At 43.7% G+C, this 18,916-nt stretch overlaps 1 protein-coding gene across 1 annotated transcript in view; it reads left to right on the forward strand.

Moving 5' to 3' along the window:
• ARHGAP31 (Rho GTPase activating protein 31) overlaps nt 1-18,916 on the forward strand; it is a 119,267-nt gene that overhangs the window by 71,308 nt on the left and 29,043 nt on the right. Inside the window, exons 4-8 of the mRNA XM_038582926.1 lie at nt 6,737-6,819; nt 7,742-7,849; nt 8,585-8,727; nt 15,048-15,246; nt 17,551-17,675. Of these exons, the coding sequence (XP_038438854.1) occupies nt 6,737-6,819; nt 7,742-7,849; nt 8,585-8,727; nt 15,048-15,246; nt 17,551-17,675 (658 nt within the window). The remainder of the gene's footprint in view (nt 1-6,736; nt 6,820-7,741; nt 7,850-8,584; nt 8,728-15,047; nt 15,247-17,550; nt 17,676-18,916) is intronic.

Here is an 18,916-nt window from a genome sequence, read left to right on the forward strand (position 1 = left end):
TGTAATGAATTTCTGAAGCCAGTTTCCTACTGATGGGCATTTAGACTTTTTGTTTCTCAACACTTTGCTTTTAAAAAAATAATATGATAATAAATATTTTTTGTATCTTTGTCCATTTCTCTGTTTATATTTTTAGGGAAAAAATAGATTTAGATTCACTGAGTAAAAAGCTCTTATTTAAAATTTTGTTATGTATTACCAAACTGTTCTCCAGAGAGATAAGAACAGTATTTTTTCTGCAGCCTCACTAATACTGGGTATTTGTTAAATTATCTGCCAATCTGAGTTAACTAAAAATATATCTTATTTTTGTTTTAATTTGTGCATAAGACTTTATTGTCTTTTTCTGCATAGTTTTAATCCTCTGATCAGTATAATAGTACATCTTAGAATATGATAGAGTAGAATATCATCATGTTAAAGAACAGAATGAGTCTAATTTATTTTAACTATATTTCATTTTATGATAGTTGGAAGTAGATAAGAATTCTTGTCTGGAAACTTCAAAAATACAGTTTTTTCTTAAATCGTGCTTATAGGCTCAGAACAAAACCCATATTTATCACTTCCCACTTTTGTTCCCTAACATTGCTAATCATTCTGTTCTCCCACAGCAACATGGTAATACCAAAGCAACATTATTTTCCATTTGTCATCAAATTTCCAGGAATCTAACAAGGTATTGACACTAAAAAAATAAAATAAAATAAAAATTTTTTGCTGTGCAACTGACTTCTACATAGGTAGGATCTAGTGACATCAATGATGTTGAAAATTTTATCATTTAATTGATTTCTTTGATCACAATAACAAATTAAGATAATATAAGCAAAACTTCTTCAGGAATGTGGAAATAACTGTTAACATTGTCACACATTCTTAAAATGATTTATTTAAACCCACTGGCACAGCTAAAGTAGAATACTATCTCAATGGAAAAATAGAATTAGAGAAATATTAATTGAATAATAATAATTAATTAATTTATTAAATAAATAAATGTGAATTGACTGGACACCTCAGAAACTCATTAGAAATACTATTGAGTATCCTAAAGTGCTCATATGTTTTAAATACAGTAACTCTATTTTTAGGACTACATTCTAAGATAATAATAAGATGTATACACACATAACTGACTCCTAAATACTTTATTGCAGTAGTATAATACCAAAATTTGGGGATTGTGTGTCTAACAATAAGGTAAGGAATAGGTTAAATAAATTATGATAAATATATTATTTTTGATCCTGGATAGCCATGAAAAGTCACATTTCTGAAGGATATTTATTGGCCACAATGTAAAATTAAATGGAAGAAAGCAATATGTGCAACTGAATAGGAAGTGATGCCAGCGTTCATATTTGGTGCTGGGAAGTCGGGCAGATTGCTTCTTTTATGCTTCACACATGAATAGGTTAATAATAATGTCTGGATGGTAGGCTAGCAAGTGATTTTTAATTCCTTCATACTTCATATTTTAATTTTAAGTACACATATTAGTTTCCTGTAGCTGCTGTAACAAGTCAGCACGAACTTAGTGGCTTAAACAACAGAAATTTGTTCTTTCTCAGTTCAAGAGCCCAGAAGTCTGAAATCAATTTCCCTGACCTGAAATCAAGGTGTGAGCAGGGCGGTGCTCCTTCCAGAGACTCTCGGGAGGGAGGGTGGGGGGAGGTGTTCCTCACTTCTTCCAGCTTCTGGTGGCTGCCAGCACTCATGGCTTGTGGCCACATCACTCCCACCTCTGCTTCCGTGATGGCATTGTCCTCTCCTCTTCTATCCTGTGTCAGATTTCCTTCTGCCTCCCTCTTACAAGGATAGTTGTGATTGCATTTAGGGCCCATCGGATTAATCAGGATCATCTCAACTAAAAATCTTTAATTGAATTCCATCTGCAAAGACTTCTTTCCCAAATAAAGTAACACCTACAGGTTCCAGAGATTAGGACCTGATATCTTTGGGAGCAGTTGTTCAACCTACTATATTACCTTTTATTTTTATCAAGTAAGAAGAAAGAAAGTTCATTTTAGGAATAATTCAACTTTGGTCAGATTGATTCAGCTGGAATCATTATACCCAAAAGAAAAGTTGCTGATTTGGGACTTTTAGAGAAGGCAGTCTAGAGGGGTGTTTAATTTTGTATTACATTTATGTTGAACTAACTTCTTAGTGGATCAGTCTCCCTCATTCAACTGCCAGCTTCCTGAGGGCAGAAAACTATTCATTTTGCTCATTCTTGTTTTTCCTTTCTCTGCTCTCCAGCTACTGGAAAATGTTGGGACTGTTTACCTAGTAAGCCTTTGCTGACAGGTTTGTGAACCCACACACATCATTTAAACTGTCACTTGAGGTGGGTGACGAGTGTGTGGCAGGAGGCAAAAGCGGACTGGCTGGGAGCTCAAGAGAGCTGCCCCTGGGCGAGGGGGTGGGGGGTAGGGGGTGGAAGTGGGCAGTGACCAGCTGCCTCTGGTTTGCCTAGGACTTTCCCAGTTTTAACACTGAAAGTCCTATGTCCCAGGGAACCCTTCATCTCAGGCAAACCAGGATAACGGGAAACTGCAGGTGGACAAGATCACGTTAATTCTAGCTGGGGCACAGGGGGTGCCTACCCTGGCAAAATGCAAAGGCAGAGAAGCGACTGGTGGCAAAACAAGGAAGCAATTCATTTCAGGGAGGCCAACACCAGGGGGACCGCGGACTAGCATCTCCAAGACTGTCTCCAAAGACCCAAAAATACTTTGCAGGTTTATATAAGGAAAATGTAGGGAAAAGGTGGGTGGGTACGTGCAGGTGGGTAGTGAAGGTCAAACAGGTCTTTGTCTTGGGGTCAGTCACGGGGTCTTGCTGGCTCAAGAACAGTCCTTCGGGCTTGAGGGATAGCTTTGATTCCCTCAGGGATGCTTTGCCCACAGGGTCTTTTGCCTGGGGGAACAGATAAGCTGGAAAGAAGAACTTAATCAGTTGAAAGTTTGAGGTCAAATGGAGATAGCCAAAATTCTCTTTCATAATCAGGCTTGTGGGACAAAGACATAAAGGTGTAAGGACTGTCTGGAAGGACACACAGAGGTAGTTACCTCTGGAGACCACCTCTGAAGGTCTGCAGTAGGCAGGAAGACTTTCTTCTGGGTGTTCCTTTGGTTGCTTTCATTCTTTAAATTGTGTGCATGAATTACTTTTTAGTCTAATAACTTAAAATAATTTACTGTAGTTGTAGCTGGGGTGCAGTTGGAAAGGAGAGGCATGGGTTGGTTATCCACCCTGGTGACAGAGCTGCCCAGGCAGCAGGACCTGAACTATAAGGGCGACAGTAGAATTCAGGTAAACAGATAAAGCAAGAGCAAGGGACCCACCAGAAGGAGCGAGAGTCCAATCTTGGACCAAGTCCACAAAGGGCAAGGAAGCCAGTGTTATTGATACTGATTGGAAGAGAGCAAGTAGTCACAGATTCATCCTCGGTCTTTTAAAATTTAACTGTTAGCCAGATGAGCTTGGCAAAAGTTGAGTGAAATTCTCTCTCTGGCAAAAAACAGGGGGTAGGCAAAGTTTCAACTCCCCTTCCCCAATTCCCTGGTGCTGGGTTCAGCCAACCTAATGGGAGAACACGGAACGAAGAATAGGTTTGTAGGACTGGACCCCTCTAGGAGAAACTACAGGATCCAGAGGGCTTCTGAAGAGGATGGGGAGAGGCTGTGAACAATGAAATAAACAAGAATCCCAAATGGGACCCGCAGGCATTAGGGGGAGGGCCCGCCCAGCCTCGCAGAACAGAGATGACTAACAGCTTCCTAAAATATCAAAGAAACTTTCCATGAGGGCTATTAAATTGACCTGCACCTTTATTCCCCAGATACATTTTTAGAAAAAGTTTGCTGAGAGGAAGAGAGGCTTCCCACCCTTCCCTCTTTGCAGGATAGAATGTGGGAGGGTCTACACCGCATTCCACGGCCTCTCTTTCCTCAGAGCTTCTTTCCCCTGGCTCCCCTCCTGAGGCCCTCAGGAAGACCGCAGGTGTAAGGGTTCCTGCTCCAGGTCCCATTCTTGTTCCCACCCTCCACCACCTCCTCCATATCTCGAAAATGGAGGATTTCGACAGAGATCATGCTTATGCTGGCTCAATTCTCAGGCTTGCACTCCCACGGGAGGATTGGGACGCCCGCGACTGTCACCCCCCTGGTTCCTCCTTTCTCCCACCAGTGCTTAGGAAGCAAAATCTCAAGTGCTCCCATGTGGAGAGTTTTGACAGCCTTTTAAAACAGCTGACGTCTGTGTATGTCTTGCTGCAATTAAATTGAAAGGGGAGATGAGAAGGGAGAAAAGGAAAGGAAAAAGAAAATTGATGGACAAAGCCCTGGCATGACGTCCCCCTTAGACGGAGTGCCTCCTGGGTGCCAGGCCCTGCGCTAGGCACTAGGACTCATCACATCCTGCTCTTGCAGAGCTTACGTCTAGCGTGGGAGACTGGCAATAAGCAATGGATGGAATAAATGAGTATGTGATGCAGCAGCAGTGATGGTGGGAGGGCTGTGGGAAACAGTGGAGACAGGCAAGGGGGCTGAGAAGGCCAGGCTGGGGCAGCGCTTAGGGCTTCTCTAAGTTAGAACAGAGCAGACACAGCAGGTGTGGCCTAGAATAGGCCCTAGAATAGGGCCTCGCATAACAGAAAGTGCCCAATAAATTTCCTTCTACTTTTCTATGCTTGAAAATACTCATTATTGAGAGTATGAGCTTCAGCCTTCACACACAAGCAAAAAATGGCAGCTGAAGCCTGAGCAGAAGTAAGCGATATAAGAAAACTATACGACACTTAGGATCCTGTTTCTGGTTGTATTGCAAGGGGCGGTATTTATCAAATTAAGGACTGTATTTCCTGATTTTACTTTTCCTTATATACAAATGTGGAGCAAGTTTCTAGCACTGGCAGGAAATACAAGGCTGTGTAAGTCACACATGCCTGTGAATTCAGGGCCGTAAGGATTGACATGAGCTCAAGCGCTGTCTTTAAAGCGCATCTTGACCTTGGTGGGGTTACCCAGGTATGTGCATGTGAAAGAATTCATGGGGCTCTAGCTTAAGATTGGTAGTTGTTGGCTTTTTTTTTTTTAAGATTTTATTTATTTATTCATGAGAGACACAGAGAGAGAGAGAGAGAGAGAGAGAGAGAGGCAGAGACATAGGCCGAGGGAGAAGCAGGCTCCATGCAGGGAGCCCGACATGGGACTCGATCCCAGGTCTCCAGGATCACGCCCCAGGCCGAAGGCAGCGCTAAACCGCTGAGCCACGCGGGCTGCCCAAGATTGGTAGATTTTTAATGTATGTAAAGTATACCTCAGTGAAAAAAGAAAGGTGATGATCATTGACCAAGCGCTTAGGTACGGCTAAGTTTTGAGCACTCAGGCCCTGCACTGGAAGGGGCCCTGGAGCCCGGGCCCGGGCAGGACAGCTTCTCAGGACAGGGCACAGGGGCACCTGTCTGGGGATATCTGCATTGTGCAGAAGTTCTGGGCAAGCCTGTGATCACACTGCCTTTGCTGATGCCCTTGCCTGCCCTTGAAGGTGCTGGGCAGAGGGGAGTGATACAGGCTGGCTGAGTCCAAGGACCCAGAGCAGAGTCCCACAGGCCCAGCCACAAGGGTTCTTGGCTTCTCGCAGGATGGAAATCAAATACAAGCTGAGAAGAAGTGAGAGTAGAATGTATCAAAGACAGAGAGTAGATATGGACAGAGAATTTTCCGGAAGACTCAGAAAGGAAAGAAGAATGAGTCTCATCTTTACTTGGAGCCTGGGGTCTTTATTGAGGACGGTGGTGTGCATGTGTTGTGTCAGTAACCCAGGAACATAGACGAGTGTTTAGGTGTTCTCCATAAGTCACTTATGCCCTGGAGCCGGGGATTTTGATGAGTCAGTGGTGTTGGAAACAGATCCTGACAACCCCACCGTCAGGATGACATCCTTAGGTGTCATCTGTTGTGCTGGAAGACTCCAAAGAGATCATTAACTTTTCTTCCTTTGCAAGGAGGACATATGTTATCTGTTCTGTAAGGCCTGTGTAAGGTGAGAGGTGTAGGTCCTAGCAAGAACAGAAGCAGGAAAAGGAGCAGAGAAAAAAAGCCCAGCTTTTTTCTTGGGGTCCCTTCAGTTTCCATCTCGGGAGAACAAATACCCATGTAGGAAATAACTAGAGAACAAGTCCAGGTGAGACCATCAGGTCTCAGGGACAAAGTTCTTACCCTGCTGAGAAGGCTCATCTTCCCGGCTTCCTCATATCAGCACCTACGACAGTAGATGAGCTACTGAGTACTGAGGTCATGGAACAGTGTCAGGCCAGGTGGGGAGAAGCTATTTGCACCTAAGAAGACAGCTGGCTAAGTAAACATGGAGCCATGCTGTCATCTCCATCTCTGTCTATGTCCCAGTGGGAATCTCTGTCACTCTCCCTGCCACACCATACACCCAAGATTCTCCACCTTTACCAGATACCCAATAACCTTCTGAGGACACACAGAGACCCAAGCAATCCACATGTCCCCGTGTGCACTCAACCGTTAGACGCTTGAACATCATGAACACTCAGGTTTGGTTGTTTGTGTTTACTAGGAAAGCATGCCTCTGGGCAGGATGACCTCTAGGCCTGGTTGGAAGGCTGGGGTACCCGAAACCTAAATAAAACAGGAGACACAGGTGGGTGTCCACCTTCTGAAGCACTCACTGGGCTGCTTCATGTTCTTCTCCACAGGAAGCAGTGTCACATTGCCCGGAAGAAGGCCAACTGGCCCGAATCCAAAATGTTATCCAGGAGCTTCCCCCATCCCATTATAGGTAAGAACCCTTGGTAAAAGAAGTCCACAGCCTCTCAAGGTGGTTGAACACCAAAGATGCAGGCTAGTATCATAAAAGGGAACAAGTTCAGTGGATAGTGACTTTCCTGTGGCATTTTGAGGTGGGTGAACTGGTCGACTTTTATCAGAGTGAGTTGGTGCCTGCCCAGAGACATTGGCAGGAAGGGGCAGCCCTCAGAGTCTCACAGGAAGTCATTCTGGTCACACAAGCCAGCATCACTGGCTATGATATCCTAGGTTCTTACCCAGATTCATAGCATAAACATATCTCTGGAATCCAGGTTGATTTTTTAAGGAGGGTTTGGCTGTAGCCCTTGAGCTTGTGGTTGACTGATCTCTCTGTTTGCTCATCAGTGCCATCCCTCACATCATCCTATCCTTCCATTTTGTTCTTACAGGTTAGCCCCTTATCTTTCCACCTTTCCCAGTTCTCTAAGCCTCTTTTACAAGGGGGCAAATTTTGTTACGGTATGAAAAAGAACTGGCTACAGTAACAGATGCCATTCATCCATGAGATGAGCTCTCTAACTAACAAGGGACCAAGTTACCCCTAGCTGGAAGAATAACTGAAAGAGCAGAGAGATAAGAGCCAGTTTCAAGATCGTGTGCCGGCAATGGTGGCCTGGGTAAAGGGAGGCCTGGGGAGCTGTCTCTGGCTCTCCAAGGGCCTCAGCTGACTTCTGACAAAACCATACCCCTTCTCCATCCTGGGCCAGCATGCCTAGGGCCAAGAAGATTATTTCCATCAATCTTGATACCTTCCTGATATCCCTCCAAAATTCATGAGATAGAAATATTTAGAATCTCTTAAATCCAAACTCAGAAATTATCTCCAGATGTCAGGCTTTACACAGGCGCTGAAGTTTCTTTGTTTTTAAAAAAAAAAAAATGAACCATTACAGGACCTTGGAATACCTGATTCGACACCTGGCCCACATCGCCTCCTTCAGCAGCAAGACCAACATGCATGCCAGGAACCTGGCCCTGGTGTGGGCGCCAAACCTGCTCAGGTAACCACCACGTGCTCACCGTCTCACCATCCCCATGGGCTCAGAGCAGCCCCCCAACTGAAACAAAGATTGGATTCTTCAAAACGGAAGCCTCTTGAAGACAAACCTATAGCTAAGTGGTCACTTGTCACACATAAATTAAGATAATTTTAATAGCATGAGCTCTTTGTGGTTTTTTGTTTGTTTGTTTTTTGTGTTTTTTTGTTTTGTTTTGTTTTGGGGGGGGAGTTTTAGCACGAGCTCTTTGTTAACCTGGAAACTCTGTGTTCCACAGGCGTTTTCTGGCTACAACTAGCATATGGCTGAAGTTTTGGGTCTGTAGGTCATAATTTTTTGAAAAGGCCTTTCTTGTCTGATTTACTGGCTTTTGTTGATCTTGGTGGGATCACTGCTTCATATGACTTCATAAATGATGACCTGACCCACAGAACAATTGGGGGGGGGGGGAGAGATCCTGTGGGGGGGAAAAATCAGTTCCTGGATATTTACAAATACAATGTTTCTAGTCTAGCAATGTATGATACCTGGTAATTGTTTTTAAATTTGTTCAGTGTGTTGGGCTTCACAGCCTTCAGAGAGTCCTTTTAATAGGTCTTAGTTAAAAAATATTCTAGAGATTAACAAACTGTATACATTTAGGAAATGGGGCTTGTGCAGAAGGCACATTGGCTTCCCCTTACTGCTTTCTGTTGTGGGCCAGACTCACTCACTAAGTGTGTTTCATCCATGATTTAGGTCCAAAGAAATCGAAGCCACTGGTTGCAATGGAGACGCAGCTTTCCTTGCAGTTCGGGTCCAGCAGGTGGTGATTGAGTTCATATTGAATCATGTGGATCAAATCTTTAACAATGGCACACCTGGGTCTTTGGAGAACAATGGTAATGGCTTCTTCTGGCATACTCCCTACGAGGCCATCCTTCTTCCTTGACTTAGTCATGGGGCTCAAGAATAAGTTAAGACGGGCTTGGTTCTAGTTCTGAGTGTTGGCTGTGCGTGTGTGCTGACTTCTTTGGGTGTCAGTGTCTGGGGTCGTGCATATATGTACATTGATCTGTGTGCAGCAAGACGTGTTCGTGGGTGGCTGTAGCATGTTTCTGATCAGTTTCATACATGGCCTATCCCTTGAACACAGAGTTCTGCGCTGGAATAATCTGTTGGTTGTGGTAAGCCATCAAACTCTCCAGGTTATTATCTACAGATAACATTCCTCCCTTTTAACTATTAGATTTCACCTTTCCTTTCATTATGGTATTTTGGAAGACCCTTTTGCCTACGTCTGGGAGTTTTACGTGAATGAGTTAAGACGCAGCATGGTCATATGCACATGTATGCTCGGAATGCATTCTCTTCACAAGCATTTCTTGAGTGCTTACTTTGTTCTACCGCCCAGCAGGCACTAGGCATACAAAAATGAGTGTGGGTTTGTGGGCATGCCTATGCAAAGACTAGTTAGCACTGAAACCCTCTGTAGCCATGTTCTTGAGAAAGATCTAGCGATCGTAGGCTGGATGTGATGAGATGCGAGAATACGATTTCCTATAGCTTTCATAATGATACAATGAACCCTAGGCATGAGTTGGTTTATGTTGCTTGAATTCCTGTGAGCTTAATTTGTAAAAATAAAAAATCTAGTTGATCAAGAAGCCTTGTAACTACCACTTGTGTGAATTTTCCATCATTAGCATAGGTCACAATCACCCAGAGGGCTGTTCAAATACAGATTACTGGACCTAATCCCCAGAACTTCTGATTCGGGGGGTCTGGAATGCTGCTAAGAATCTGTATTTCTCCCATTCAAGTACTAACCAGGCCCAACTCTGCTTAGCTTCCGAGATCAGAAGAGATTGGGCGCGCTTAGGGTGGTATGGCTGTAAGACGAGAGAATTTGCATTTCTAATGAATTTTCAGGCAATATTGCTGCTGCTGGTTGGGGTCCACACTTGGAGAACCAGTGGTATATGAGAATCCTATCTGCAAAATATTTGTGTTAGCTGATTAAAGCATTTTTTTTCAAGTTTAGCTAATGTGTTTGGAAAAAACAAGTATAACCATCAGAATAATCAATTGTAGTTAACATCAAATTTTGATTCCTGGCATAATTCCTGTCCTCTATGCGGCTTGTAACCTTTCTTTGAAAAAAAATTTTTATTGAAATAAAATTCACATAGCATAAAATTAACCATTTTAATCATTTTAAAGTATACAATTCAGTGGCTTTTAGTGTATTCACAGAATTGTGCAACCATCACCACCATCTAATTTCAGAACATTGCATCACTCCAGAAAGAAACCCCATACACATGAAGCAGTCTCTGCACATTTTGCCCTCCCCCGAGACCCTGGCAACCACGAAGCTACTTTCTATTTCTAGGGATTTGCCTCTTCTGGACATTTTATATAAATGGAATCATACAACATGTGGCCTTTTGTGACTGACTTCTTTCACTTAGCACATGTTCTCTGAGGCTCACCCATATTGTTACATGTTTCCTCCCTTTTTATGCATAAATAATATACATATTCTGTTGTATGCATATACTACACTCTGTTTATCCATTCTTCAGTTGATGGCCATTTGGGTTGTTTCCACTTTTTGGTTATTATGAATAATCTGCTGTGAATCCAAGTTCTTGTGTGAACACATGTTTTTGATTCTCTTGGTTGTATACTTAGGAGTGGCTAATGTTTCTTTTATTTTTATTTTAATTCTCCCAGTATAGATATATTTTTTGAAGATTTTATTTATTTCTTTGAGACATAGAGAAAAAACACAAATGGGAAAGGGGCAGAGGGAGAAGCAGACCTCTGACTGAGCAGGGAGCCCGATATGGAGGCTTGATCCCAGATCCTGGGATCATGACCTGAGCTGAAGGCAGATGCTTAACCGACTGAGCCACCCAGGCTTCCCTATAGATGTATCTTTTATCATAAGCTATATAAAGCCTTTTTGAAGGTAGGAGAGAATATGCATTTATTCATCCTTTTGAATCAACCAGTAAATTACTGGGGACTTACTCTATGCCAGGAACGATTGCAGGTGGTCTCTGTACATCATCTCATTGACTTATCACAACAACCAGAAAGTGTTATTGACCTTATCTTATATATGAAGAAGCAGAGCATGGGAAAAGCTTAGTACCTGCCCAAAGCCATACAACAGGTAACTTTGAGACTGAATGTTGAACCTAATTTTTCAGCCCATTGCTCTTTCCTTAACTCTATGCTGCCTCTCTGAAGAGAAAAAATAGGAAAATAGACCAATAAACCATTGTGGAGAATTAGGGCTTCTGGGAAATGTTCTTCTAAATAGCAAATCCTATCTGTTACTGTTAGTGTTAAAGCTGTTCCTGATTCCAACCTGGAAATGCCTGTTCTCCTTGCGACCATGCCTTAATCATCTTTTGTATTGTATATTGAAATCCAGTTTATTATTGAGCCTTTAACTCTTGAGTTTCTCTAATACTTATTATTCAATGCATTTCATTTAAATGTTCTTGTTATGAATTCATTTTGACTCTGGTAAGATAACATAGTTAGTGTTTACACAAGATGGAAGAAGCCATACTCTCTGGAATTTTAGATTTGTAAATAGGGTGGTTTTTTTTTTTTAAGATTTTATTTATTTGACAGAGAGGGAGAGAGGGAGAGAGAGCAAGCACGTGTAGAAGGAGAGGGAGAGGAGGAAGCATGTTCCCTGCTGAGCAGGGAGCCTGATGCAAAGCTCCATCCCAGGACCCTGGGATAGTGACCTGAGCCGAAGGCAGATGCTCAGTCTACTGAGCCACCTAGGTCCCCTGGAAATAGGGTTCTATTTCATTTTTTTAAATATTTATTTATTTATTCATTCAGAGAGAGCGAAGAGAGAGGCAGAGACACAGGCAGAGGGAGAAGCAGGCTCCATGCAGGAAGCCCGATGTGGGACTCGATCCTGGGTCCCCAGGATCACACCCCAGGCTGCAGGTGGCGCTAAACCGCTGCGCCACCGGGGCTGCCCAGGTTCTATTTCAAATTGGAAAGATTTTAGAAGTCATAGAATCCAATACCTTTGTTTAATAAATGAGAGCAACGAGGTCCAAGAGATTGTGATGTACCCAAGATTCATTAAAACGTAAATATGCATTGAGCACCTTCTAGGTGCCAGGCACTACTCTGCACACTGTGGACACATCAGTGCCCAAAATGGCAAAGATCCTGCCCTGCAGAAAACTCTAGTCTAGTTGAGAAGACAGACAATATACAAGGTTACAAATAAATACATGATCACTTTAAAGACAGTAAATACCATGAATAAAATACAGCAGGTTGATGTAATGGTCAATGATTTGGGGGTGTTATTTTGGTACCGAGTGGCCATGGTCTCTGAGGAAGTGATCTTTGAACTGAGACCTTATGACAAAAGGAAACAACCTCATGAGGATCTGGGGGAAGAATGTTCCAAACAGTAAGAACAGAGATTATAAAAGCTCTGAAGTGGCAAGGGGCTCAGAGTGGTACAGAAAGTAGGCCAGTGTGGCTAGAGCCAATGGGGCGTCCAAGGTGGAGTGCCCTACCCTATGGGCACCAAAGACCAGAATACTGAACTATGGGTGTTGGAAGACACTATTAGGATTTCTTCTTCATTTCTTTCTATTGTATATTTTGTCATTTCTATGATTTTGTATGTTTTCTGTTATATATGACACTAACACAGTGGTATATGTGTATAATTTATAATGGGAATATACAGTAAAAATTCTTACCATATATTTTTGTAGAGCACTGGGTCAGTGGGCAAAGAGGAGAGGGAAAACAGATGGAGAGTCCTTGTAGGTCAAGCTAGGAGTTTGCTTTGTTCTCTGTGCCATGGGAAAGTATTTGAGGATTTTGAGCAGGGAGTGTAGGGCCTGGACATTCTGACTGCTGTGTGAAGGAGAGATGGAAAGGCAGCAAGTCTAGAAGCAGGAAGACCAGTTAAGGAGCAATGGCAGAAGTCAGGTGGGCCGACCTGGTGGGTTGGACTAGCATGTTAGCAGTGGACATGAGGAAGGTGGCTGGATTCAGGATGCATTTTGGAGGTAAGAGTTGTAGGACTTGGGACGCCTGGGTGGCTCAGACGTTGAGCATCTGCCTTTGGTTCGGGGTGGATCCCGGGATCCTAAGATCAAGAACAGCATTGGGCTCCCCGCAGGGAGCCTGCCTCTCCCTCTGCCTGTGTCTCTGACTCTCTCATGAATAAATAAATAAAATCTTTAAAAAAATGTTATATGACTTGCTTATTAGGCTAGATGTGGGAATGGGTGGCATGCCAAAGAAAGGAATGAATGAAAAAAAGTACTCCAGGTTTCTGCTTACAGCTGGGTGGCGCATGGTGCCATTTACTAACTTAACGAAAATGGGAAGGGTACCAGTTTAGAGGAAGGAGCAACAACCCCAAGCTCTGTTATGAAATGTGAAGTTAGGGATGCTTGTTAAACATCTAAGCAGAGACAATGAGCAGGCCTCTAGGACCCTGCAGCCTGAAAGTAGGGGGAGAGGTGGGTGCTAAACCAGCTGGGAGGTCTCTTGACCCTGCAGTGTAGGTTCTTGCATTGATCCAGTTGTTCCCAGAGTGATTGAATTGTTTAAGTAAATAAATAGTTAACAAATCACAAATAATCAAAATGCAAATAGTAAGAGTATAGAAAATTTAAATATTTTAACCTCCTTGGGATTAAGTTGAAAAACTGGGTTCAAGTTAGAAGCTACTGAGAAGTTTTTAGGATTGCGGATTTAGTTCATTTAGTTCATTGCAGTCCTGAGGAATGACCGTCATGCTGTCCTGCCTGGAAGAACCCAGTGTTCAGTACCGTCTCTGTTTCCTTCAAGGCCCTTTTTCAGTGGTTTTATTTTCCTCCTCCCAGAGAGGGTCACACGCTCTGCAAAGCGAAATAGTGCCATCAGGGTGCTCTCTGAAAATTAGGTGAGTCCAATACCCAAAATGGTTGCTGACTCTCGGTTGGTCCAAGTTATCTTTGAGTCTCTTTACACCTTCTGAAGGTATTACAGGAAGCTGGCAAGGTTGCCAAAGACCACTCAGAGGCCAACTTAGACGTCCTCTTCGTTTACTTAGATCAAGTTTTCTCAATCTTGGCACTGCTGACATTTTGTGCTGCATAGTTCTTTTTTGTTTTTTGGGGGGTTTTTGGTTTTTTGTTTGTATGTGTCATTGGGGTTTTTTTCCTTTCTTATTTTTCCACACTAGATAGCCCCCTTCAGTGCTCACAGCCCACTGGTAAGGAGGTTGGACAATGGCGTGGGGCTTCTTGCTCCTCTGGCACAGGTACACCATGAGGGTCCCAGAGAAGGGCCCACCATCAGTGCACCCCATGTGCTAGTGCTGGGTAGTTCTTGTTGGGGGGCTGTGCTGTGCACTGTAGGATGGTTAGCAGCATCCTTGGCCTCTACCCACTAGATGCCGGGAGTGCTCCCACACATGCTTATGACAACCAGAAGGGCTCCAGACATTGTCAGATGTCCCTGGGGAAGCGGCATTGGGCTGCAAAATTGCCTCAAGTTGAGAACCAATAACTTAAGAAAGGAGATGACCCTGGACACCATTGGTCTCTCATCATCACTTCCATTTCTTAAAATAAAAAATAAAAACAAAAACAAAAAACAAACAAAAATAAAACCATAGGAAGAAAAGATTAGCTTGCATACACTTAATACCACTGAGTCGTGAGTAAAAAGCCATCTGTGTTTTAAGGAATAGTACAGGTTATAAAATGTCTTTTCAGTGCAGAGATATAAACATTAGTGATCAGGGAAAGTATAGGCTCCCACATTAAATTGCCTTGGAGTGTGTGTGCTGTGGCTGCAGAGAGCAGGAACAGTCTCCTGCCTTGTTCTAGCTGAGCGAGGCCATGTCTATGGCTGGACATACATTCCTCCCTGGCCAAAGTACTAGGAAGTAAATGCTCAGTAAATGTTTGTCCTATGAATGAATGAATGAACGAATGGTCCCTCTCTGAAAAGTACAAGAAGTACAGGCTACCTCTCCTGAAGCCCTGTATGCCTGCTGGCTGTCTGGCCATGGAGTTGTCAGTTCCTTATGTGCAGCCTCGGCCCCCAACCCCCAGAAGCCAGGGGGTCTGGAATGGAGGCACTGTGGGTGGGGAATCTGGCTACACTAGATGCACAGGCCTCCTTCCACCACTGAGCTCTTTTCTTTTTTGTATAGAAAACCCGCCCATCATGAAGAGCCTGACCTTGCCAGCCCTCTCCTTGCCCATGAAGCTGGTGAGCCTGGAGGAAGCTCAGGCCCGGAGTCTGGCTACTAACCATCCTGCTCGGAAGGAAAGGAGGGAGAATAGCTTGCCTGAAATTGTCCCTCCCATGGGCACCCTCTTCCACACTGTTCTTGAGTTACCAGACAACAAGTAAGCAGCATTCTCTTAAATTCTGGGGAACGTTTGGGTGGAGGCGGACAGAGTATGTAGTTATATAGTCTCAGAACCAACAATGGCAGCACAGGTTGTGGGGACAGGCTGGGTCGAGATGTGAGGGAACATTCCAGAAGAGAAGGGGAGCTGCCTCACAACTCTCTATCACCGGGATTGATGTCTTCCCTCACTGCTCTCAAGTCATGAAGACCAACTCTCCCCCCAGAGATCCCTAATGATGGGGGTGGGGCTCATAGGGGTCAAGAGTCATGACTAAAATCCCTTACTCCTTAGTTTAGACAAAACAGTCTTGACATTCTCAGAAGGACATCTGCTAAGATCAAAAACTTGACCCCCTCCCACCATCTTCCACCTCCAAGTGACATTATAAAAGCCATAGAGATGAATGGAGGATAAGCTGACAGGTAGTGCCACGCCAGAGAGCTCTGGGCATGCAGCACTTGGGGACACGTATGCCTGGCTTCCCTTCTTCCTTCCATACCTGTCAGAGCCCTCCTTCCCCTCCAAAACCAACCTGAACATCAATTTTATTCATAGGATACTTTCTTCATTGCTTCCTCTGTTGTAACCCTGGTCTCCACACATCCTTCTTCCCTTCTCACCTTCACACCCCTGTAAAAAGTAGGCAGTGATTGAAGCAGGACCCCTAAACTCTAGGCAGACAGTAGGTGGAGGGGCTGAAAGGCAAAATTTTCATTGGAGACTGTCAACCTCAAAGAGGTTTGAAAATAGACACCTTGGACTTCTTGTCAGCATGACCCCCAAGATGGTGGGGCTGTTTCCATCCAGGGAGGGAAAAAGGGGCTCCACATTACACAACAGTAGGGGTGCCTGTCACAGTGCATGTGAATCATGGGGATGGCATGCCTAGAACTCACCTGGCGAGTAACCCCTCCATTACCTGGAGTATGTGGATCATGCTCTTATTAGACTGAACCCCATTACTTTGCTCCCTAAATCCCTGGAGAATGAGACTTCCACCCAGGGATCAGAAAGAAGAGTACCTCAGGAGGACCATCAAGTGCATTTTCTCTGTGCCTTAACCACAGATGGGGCACACCATACCCCAAGGCATGCCACCCTATAAAGTAACCTCCCAGGCCAAGTACTTGGAAAAAAAAAAAAAAAAAAAACTAGGCCCAATTCAAAAGAAACCACTAAGCACTGCAGATCTAGCTCTGATTGATTATAAAAACATGTCGGGCTTGCGATCTGGATGTTCTGTGAGAACCCTGTGGAGAAAAGGTCCTTTGTGGAAGCCACAGGTTGTAGGGTTTCATTGAGTGCTTTATGAAGTCTGAAGCTGCAGGAGCCAGAGCAGGGCAAGGCCTCTATGGTGACCTCTGGTGGCACCAGGCTCCCCGCACCCAGTCTAGCACTCTCCTTTCCTTGCCTCCTACTGAGGCAGCCTGGTGGGAGACATCAGGGAAATGAGAAGGAAACCACGGACGGACGGACGCACTGGTCGGCCCTCTGCTTTCTCTGCAGTGATCTTTGACCACACCCAGTGGCTTCCGGCTCTCCCAGGCTGGACTCCTTTCCAGGTCACTTTCTCGTCTGCCCCCTATTCAGCCCATGGAAGTCTCTGCTAGCCCTGTCCTCACCTGTGGGTGACCTAGCAGTATGGCCAAAGTGCAGGGGGCATAACAGCACTGAGCTCTTTGGTCTTTAGTGTTTACTCCTGCCAAAAATAAGTGTCTTTGAAAACCTCGGACTGCGGTGCTTACCAGAATTCCTACCAGAATTCCCAGAACTGTGTGTGCTCACTTGTGACCTCCAAGTCTCCCAGCCATCCCTGCTTCTGTCTGCCCTCACACCTGCCTTCATTAGCACACGTTTGCTCCTTCCCCTGGGGAATATGAAAGCCTGCCCTGTCATCCAAGACATCCCCAGACAGGGCCAGACTCAGGCTCAAACTGAATTTTATTTTACTTTATTTTTAAAGAGGTGCTTTATTTTATTAATTTTTAAAGATTTTATTTATTTATTCATGAGAGATACAGAGAGGAGAGAGAGAGAGAGAGAGACAGGCAGAGGGAGAAGCAGGCTCCATGCAGGGAGCCCGCGTCGATCCTGGGTCTCCAGGATCACACCCTGGGCTGAAGGTGGCGCTAAACCCCTGAGCCACCTGGGCTGCCCTGAATTTTAGAGAGGAATTTCCTGAAATGTCAGAGCCATTTGTAACCAAGAGCATGATTAGGGCATGCATTCTCAATTTAAAGATCCCAGGGAAATGACCAGTTACCAGACTAACCCTTTATTATGGCTTGGCTCTTTTAGAAGAAAGCTCTCCAGTAAATCGAAGAAGTGGAAATCAATATTTAACCTAGGACGTTCTGGATCAGACTCCAAATCAAAGCTGAGTAGAAATGGGAGTGTATTTGTGAGAGGACAGAGGCTCTCAGGTAAGAATCACTAGCAGTTATGTTTTATGAGATATATATTGTATTAGAAAAACTCAATCTACCTCCCACGTAGGGAAAAACCCACCCTCCTGGTGTAGACGTGTTCACCTATCTGGGGACTCTCTGAACCCCATACTATTAGGAACTTATGGAAGATTATCCCACAGGCATAATCACTCACTAAGTCCATTTTCAGCCCTTCTCCCCTCAAGAGTATAGGGCACGGGGCTGAAAATTCCAAGCTTCCAATCATGGCTTGGTCTTTCTGGGGAGCAGCCCCCATCCAGGAACCCACCCAGAGTGGCCTCATTAGAGCTAAAGACGCTCTTATCACCCTGTACTCCTAAACCAGGGACAGAGCCAATATAGATGTTCTATTTTATGCGTATTTATTTATCATATATATAAAAGGAGATCTATATCTATATCTATATCTATATCTATATCTATATCTATATCTATATCTATATCTATATTTGTGTTTTTTTCCTAGCTCTGTTTCTTAGGTCTTTGGTTTGATCATGTCAAACTCACTAGACCTGAAACATAAACTTAAAGATTAACTAAGGAGTCTTTAAAAAAAAAAAATTTTAGATTTACAAAAAAAAGTTGCAGAACTAGTATACAGAGAACCCTTTTACCTTCACGCAGCTGCTTTTGATGGTAACCGTAATACAGTGAGCCAAGCCAAAAAATTAACATCAATACAATACTATTAAATAATTTACAGACCTTATTCATAATTGACCAATTGTCCAATTGATATCCTTTTTCTGGTCCAGGAATGCATATTGCGTTCAGTTTCCCTGCCTCCTGAATCTCCTCCAGTCTAGGACATTTTCTCAGTGTTTCTGACCATGACACTCTGGAAGAGTATGGCCATTTATTTTGTAGACTATATATACTTCAGCCTGGGTTTGTCTAAAGGTTTTTCATGATTCGATTGAGGTTATGAGTGTTGTGCCATCTTAGCGTGTCCTATCAGGAGGCACATGGTGTCAATATTTTATTGCTGGTGATGTTAACTTTGATCACTTGGTTAATGTGCTGTCTACAAGCTTTTGTCCATGTAAAGTTACATTTTTTTCCCTTTCTGATTAATGAGTATATTGTGGGAAATATATTGAGACTATGAAAATATCCTGTTTCTAATTATACTTTTATCCCTGAATTTTAGCATCCATCAGTGGCATTTTTTTAAGATTTTTAATTTATTCATTTGAGAGAAAGAGAGACAGAGA

This window comes from Canis lupus, chromosome 33 (assembly GCF_011100685.1).
Source record: "Canis lupus familiaris isolate Mischka breed German Shepherd chromosome 33, alternate assembly UU_Cfam_GSD_1.0, whole genome shotgun sequence".
Lineage (NCBI taxonomy): Eukaryota > Metazoa > Chordata > Mammalia > Carnivora > Canidae > Canis > Canis lupus.